The 6,106-nt window shown below is 57.0% G+C and overlaps 1 protein-coding gene across 1 annotated transcript; it reads left to right on the top strand.

Moving 5' to 3' along the window:
- The first annotated feature begins 425 nt into the window (after window positions 1–425).
- Window positions 426–5,780, top strand: TRIM40 (tripartite motif containing 40). Its single transcript, XM_087817218.1, has 4 exons — window positions 426–767; window positions 4,695–4,763; window positions 5,202–5,366; window positions 5,598–5,780. The coding sequence occupies exons 1-4, from the start codon at window positions 426–428 to the stop codon at window positions 5,778–5,780; spliced, it is 759 nt and encodes a 252-aa protein (XP_087673344.1).
- The last annotated feature ends 326 nt before the right edge of the window (window positions 5,781–6,106 follow it).

Raw genomic sequence — 6,106 nt, forward strand, 5'->3', positions numbered from 1 at the left:
AGTTTATGATTCTCTGGTTTCTGGCCACGACACTCTGGGCTTTTAACTTTGAACTGTAAACATATTCACAGAAAGCTCAGGAGAGGAAAATGAGTTGGTTTTGCATCACCTGCTTCCTCCAGGGGATGGTATGAAAAACAGAGATCAGGAGTTTCGTAAATACGAGGAGAGCAGAGGGTGCTGTCAAAGCCAAAGCCGCGGAGATTCTGTACCTCGTGTGGAACTGCGAGGTGCCCCGTGCTGGCTCCAGAGTGTGAGCAGCAGCTGCCTGAAGTGGGAGGCCCAAGCCGTGTCCCCCGGGCTGCTCCAGCACTGCCTCCTTCCAGCCGGGCCTTCCTCTCTGGACGTTTGTCTGGGGGGCTGTCCAAAGCCCAGTGGGGAGGGAAGCCCTGGAGACAGGAGGCTGGCCGTGTGGGGTGGAGGCCATGGCCTCTTTGCAGGAAGAGCCCCGGGAAGAGGGCATCTGGCCCATCTGCCAGGAGAGCCTGACGGAGGCTGTGAGCACAGACTGTGGCCGCCTGTTCTGCCGAGCGCGCCTGGCCCAGCGCGTGGAGAAGGCCTCGGCCTCTGGCGCCTTCGGCTGCCCCCTCTGCCGGGAGCCCTGCTCCGAGGGGGTCCTGGGGGAGGGCCACATCTGCCACAGCCACCAGAAGGCGTCCTGGTTCTGTGAGGAGAGCAGGCTGCTTCTGTGTGTGGAGTGCCTGGTGTCCCCTGAACATGAGTCTCACCGCGAGCTGGCCGTTGAAGACGCCATCCGTCACTACAAGGCGAGGCCAGAGGCCACCTCCCGAAAAACTCCTTTCTGCCCTCTGTCCGCACGCTGGCACATCACAGGCTTCTTTGTTTCTTCTGCTTCGTCTTTGCTTTTCCACCTACATTTTGCTGCTGGTGTTAGTGTCGGTGTGTAAAATAGGAGCCTAAGAGGGGAGCTGCCACTGCGAGGTGGCTCCAGGAAGCATGGGTGACTCGCTCTGCCTGGCCGTGGGGTGGAGTCGGACTAGGACACACAGAGCTCTCCAGCGTGAAGGCCACGCGTCCCCTGCCTGATGGCACTAGAGATTTGGCTAGAAATGGAATCATTAGCTAATAATCAACACTAACAATTTTCCTGCAATATATTGAAACCTGGAAATTAGTGCATGTTTCTCTCGCTTTGTCTTTTCTTTCCTTCCTTTCTATAGTGATTATTTGTATCCTATTTTACTTCATTTTTTATCACAGAAGTTACATGCTCTTGGTAATACATTGAGACAACATGGTAAGGTATAAAGTCAAAACTAAAAAGCCTTTCTTCCTGCTTACCTGCGTTCTCATTCCCCAGAGGTGACCATGGTTGGATTTTGTGTATTACCCTTCCAGAAAATCCTACGTGTGTGAAATGTACCCTTAACACAAATACACACATAAGGATTCTCTTTATAATTTTTCTGTAACTTATTTATCATCTTGGACATTTTCACATTTTTCTGTCAGTAAATGTAAATTTTATGAATTTTTAAAATATGTTTTTATTGATTTCAGAAAGAGGAAGGGAGCGGGAGAGAGAGATAGAAACATGTGTGAGAGAAACACCAAAACATCAATTGGGCCTTGGCTAGTGTGCTCAGTGGTTAGAGCATCATCCTGCAGACTGAAGGGTCCTGGGTTTGATTCCGGCCAACAGCACATACCTTGGTTGCAGGCTCCATCCCTGGCTCCAGTCAGGGCGTGTGCAGGAGGCAACCAGTTGATGTGTCTCTCACATCGATGTTTCTCTTTCTCTCTCCCTTCCACTCTCTCCGGAAAGCAATGGAAAAAAAATCCTCTTGTGAGGATTAAAAAAAATTAGAGCCCAGCTGGCATGACTCAGAGGTTGAGCATCGACCTAGGGTCCAGGAGATTGCGGCTTGATCCCCAGTCGGGGGCATGCGGGAGGCAGACGATCAACGACTCTCTCATCATTGGTGTTTCTATCCCTCCCTCTCCCTTCCTCTCTCTGAAATCAAGAAAGATATATTTAACAAAAAAATTAAAAAACAAACAAAACATTGATTGCTGCCTCCTGCATGCCCCCACTGGGGATCAAGCCTGTAACCAAGCCCAGAACCAGGGGAACCGGTGACCTCCTGGTGCATAGAACGACACTCAACTAACTGAGCCACACTGGCTGGACCTCTGAATTCTTTTCAACAGCTGTGTGGTGTTTAGTTCTGTGACTGTATCATAAATGGGCAGACTCTGTGCTATTTCCAGTTACTGTTTGGTTTGAGATCACCTGAGTGTTGCAATGACTGCCCTTCAGCATATATTTTGGAGGACTTACAATATCCCAGATATAGTTTGGTGAGAGAGTGAGGTAACTTCCAAGTTACTGTCAATTTTCCCATCACCCTTCATTATTTAAGCCATCGTTCCCCAGTGACTTGAACCCCAACTTTATAATACGCCACATGTGCAGATGTGCTTGGGTCTTTTTGACTCTTCTGTTCTCCTGCCTGCACGTCAAACCATCTTAGACCAGTGTTTAGACACTGACCTTTGCAGTGTGTGTTACTGTCACGTATGTCTTACAGTATTTTTCAGAATTTGTGGCTATATGTTTACTTTGCTGGTGAGCCTGAGCATTATTTTTTCCAGCCTCTCTCACAGCGCCTCAATAGATTAGAATCTGATTGACTGGAAATGGCAAATTTTCACTAAGCTGTCCTCCTGCCCAGTGAGGATGAATGCCCAGCGTCTCCCTCAGGTGCTGGGCTCTTTGAGGATGTGCTGTGACACTGGGCGAGGAGGCGGAGGAAATAAGTGAGAAAGCCTAAGAGACAGAGCCCTCCCAGTCTCACCTCACTCCTTCTGGGTGACCCATGTTAGTGTGGTCAGTGAGGGCTTCACAGAGGGGGTAACAGCAAAGCTGAGACCTAGAAAACGAGACATCCACTGTGGAAAGACCAGGAAGAAGGGGGGTACATGCAGAGACCCAAGTCTGGACAGTCCTGTGATATTAGAAGAATTTATAATTAGAACTTGAACCGACAGGATACACTGGTAGACTAGAAATGGAGTGAGGGAATGAAAGGCTGAAAGACGACTTCATGAACCTTTGGTTTGAGTAGCTTGGAGGGTGGTGGAAAGATAAGGGTGGGCAAACAGGTTTGAACAAAACATCAGATTTCATTGAGAACCGGTTGAGTCCGGCTGAGACACATCAAGTAGGGTCTTCGGTGTGCATTGGGTATGAAAGCTGGATCTCCAAGAGAGGGTGGGGTAGTAGGCCCAGAACCTAAAGCAGGGATCCATCAGAACAAAGATGACGTTTAAATCCAAGGAAGCGGACGCAGTGTCCTCAGGAGAGAGCCTAGAGAGGAGCAGCTCCAAGGTCCTGGGAAGGCTGCACCTAGTGTAGGATAGCGGAGGGCCCAGCCGCCCGACTAGCGAGGCAGGAGCGCCGGCTGGGTGCTGCGGGTGCTGAGGGGGAGGCCGTGATGGCAGAGTGGGGGCGATGCTGGGCTGGAAGGAGGTGCACTTCTTCCATTGCAGCAACGGGGAACAAAAGACGGCGTCTGCAGTGTGAGTAGGTTTGCAGTTTGTTGAGATGGCTGGAGGAGGAAAGGACAGGAGCGGCGCGGGTAGATCGGGGATGTGAAAGGTGCAAAGGGCCGCCCGCCGGGCGTGGCTCAGCGGCTGGGCATCGACCTGGAGATGCTGGAGAGGAGTTTCCAAAGCTGAGGGGAACCGAGAGATGGAAGGGGAGCCAGAGGGCACGAGGACCGACGTGAATTCAGGGAGGGCTCACTCTGAAGTCCGCTTGAGAGGGTGGAGTGTGTGTAGACTGACAGCTGGCCAGGGGAGGATCCTGGGAGCTTTGTGGACCGTCAGCTCTTGTGCTCACACAGCAGTTCCCCGGCCTCCATGGAGGGGAGAGCCCGCGTGAGGTGCGCCCGGACCCCCCCCCTCGGGGCTGTGCGCCCTCTCTGCCCAGGAGCCTGCAGCCAAGGCCCCTGACGTGACAGGCTTTAAATAACTTCCCGGTGGCATCTTTGTCTCCTCTGCTTACTGAAGCCCTTGTTTGCCTGAATGTTCTAGCTGATCTCTTGCCCACAGTCCCTGGATCTTGATTTTAAAACTTTTAAAAAATTGATTTAGAGAGAGAGAGAGGGAGAGAAACACGGATCTGCTGTCCCACTCATTCATGCACGCACAGTTGCCTCTTGTATGTGCCCTGCTCAAGATCAAACCCACGGCCTTGGTGTATGGGGGCCCCGCTCTAATCAACTGAGCCGCCCGCCAAGCCCTTGACCTGGGTTTTATGCACAGAGCCTCCGGGTCAGAACTTTCAAAGCCGTCTTGTCCAACCCCAGCCTCTCCTGCACATTCCCGGGGGTGAAGCAATGTGTTTTTAAGCGTTTATGAAAGGAGCGAGGCAGAAATGACAGTATTTAAAAATATTCCCCGTAAAGAGCCAACGACAAAATCTCCTGAAAGCAAGTGGAAAGGGTTCCATCACTGTTATTTTTGTGTAAAGTCTTTTAAAAATGTTACCCGTTGCTTTTTCCCCCGACGTTGTTCATTAAATAAACACATGCGCCTTACGCCGGACACCCGGCAGCCGCCCGCCTCAGGCAGAATTTTACTCTCCCTCACCCGGGGTCGGGGTGCGGCCGCCGCCCCTGGGGCCACCCTCGCCGCAGTGTGATCAGCAGGGGCGTCGGTCTCTCCAGGAGCGACTCAGCCGCAGGAGCAGGAAGCTCAGGGAGGACGCCGGGGAGCGGCTGGGGCGCAGGGGCCGCGCGGGTGGGGACGCGGGGCCTGCGGGGCGGGGCTGGACACCCGGGTGGGGCAGGCCTGGGGTTTGCTGGCTGGGGGGCCGGGCCGGCCGAGCTTTCTGACCTCCTCGCGGCTCACACGCTGAACGAAAGGCAACCCCCCGGGCCCAGGCGACGCGGCTCCTGGCGCGAAAACTGCGCGCGACGCGCGGGGCTCCGGCGCCGCCCTGACGCCCGCCTTCGGGTCCCTCAGCTCGCCTGGGGGCGGGGTCTTCCCCCACCAGGTGCCCCGACTAAACGCGGGGCGGGAGCGGCGCCCCCTTCTTCCCGGCGCCCCTGCCGTCGGGGGCTGTGCTGCGGCCCGAAGCCCGCGGCCGAGCTTGCCCCTCGGAGCCGAGGCTGGGGGCCGGGGTGGGGGTGACCCGAGGGCGAGCCTCAGGGACGGTCCCCCTGTAGTTGCAGGTAGAGAGTGGGCTCCGCGGGCTGCAAGCGCCGCCGGAGAGACCACCGGGCGCCCGCCCCGAGCAGCGGACGGACGGCGCCGAGGACCAGCCCGCAGAGGAGCTCGAGGCACTGCGTGGGGTCGGCAGCCTGCTGACGGATCTGGACAGGAGGGCGAGGACCTGGGTGCCCGCGCGCTGGGGGCGCGCCCGAGGCTCCGCCCCACGGCCGGGCTGTGCCAGCCCCAGGCTTCTCCGCACCCGGCCGCGCGGAGCTGCCGCAGCAGAGCGGGCGGCGCGGGCGGGTCCCCGCTCTCACAGGGCTCCCCGCGAGGCGTCCAGGGGCGGACTGGGGAGGGACTGGAGGTGGCAGGAACCTGAGAACCAGTGCGATCCCCGCCCTCTTCGTCTCTCCTAGGACGCCAGTGAGTTGCTGACCGGGTGCTTACCCCTGCGGGCCGCTGCCCGCTCCCCCCGCGCCTTCCCACCACGCGACCCGGGAGGGCGCAGCGGGGGACGCGAGGTCTTCTTTGTTTCCAGGAGTGCGCCACAAGAGTTAGAGGCTCTCTACCCCAAGTTTCAGAAGAGAGTCGACAAGTGACCTCCTCGGCCATCCTGGCCGCTCGGGCCTGCTCGTGCCTGGGCGACCCCACCTCAGCCTCACCTCAGCCTCCTTGCCCGCCCTCCTGCGACCTGCCCAGCCTCCCCTGGGCCCACGCGTGCCCCTTCCGGCCTGCCGCCTCCCGAACATGCCCCTTTCCGCATCCCCACAGCCGGTTCCTCCCGCGCGGGCTCCCAGGGCAGTCAGCGTGTGGGCTCCCGCAGCCTCGCGCAGCAGGATTTCCCTGCGCCCGGCTGGCACGTGCCCGGGCGGGGAGGCCGCCTCTGCCCAGGGAGCTGGCAGGTCTGTGGGAAGGAATATGCCCT

The sequence above is a fragment of the Miniopterus natalensis genome, chromosome 5, assembly GCF_054644295.1.
Source record: "Miniopterus natalensis isolate mMinNat1 chromosome 5, mMinNat1.hap1, whole genome shotgun sequence".
NCBI lineage: Eukaryota > Metazoa > Chordata > Mammalia > Chiroptera > Miniopteridae > Miniopterus > Miniopterus natalensis.

Bases quoted from the DNA above. Each gene is read 5' to 3' on its own strand.
- TRIM40 (XM_087817218.1), top strand. From the start codon at position 426: ATGGCCTCTTTGCAGGAAGAGCCCCGGGAAGAGGGCATCTGGCCCATC. The intron at 4,764-5,201 runs GCGGGTGGGGAC...CTGTAGTTGCAG, and splicing joins GGCTGGGGCGCAGGGGCCGC to GTAGAGAGTGGGCTCCGCGG. The intron at 5,367-5,597 runs GTGCCCGCGCGC...CGTCTCTCCTAG, and splicing joins ACAGGAGGGCGAGGACCTGG to GACGCCAGTGAGTTGCTGAC.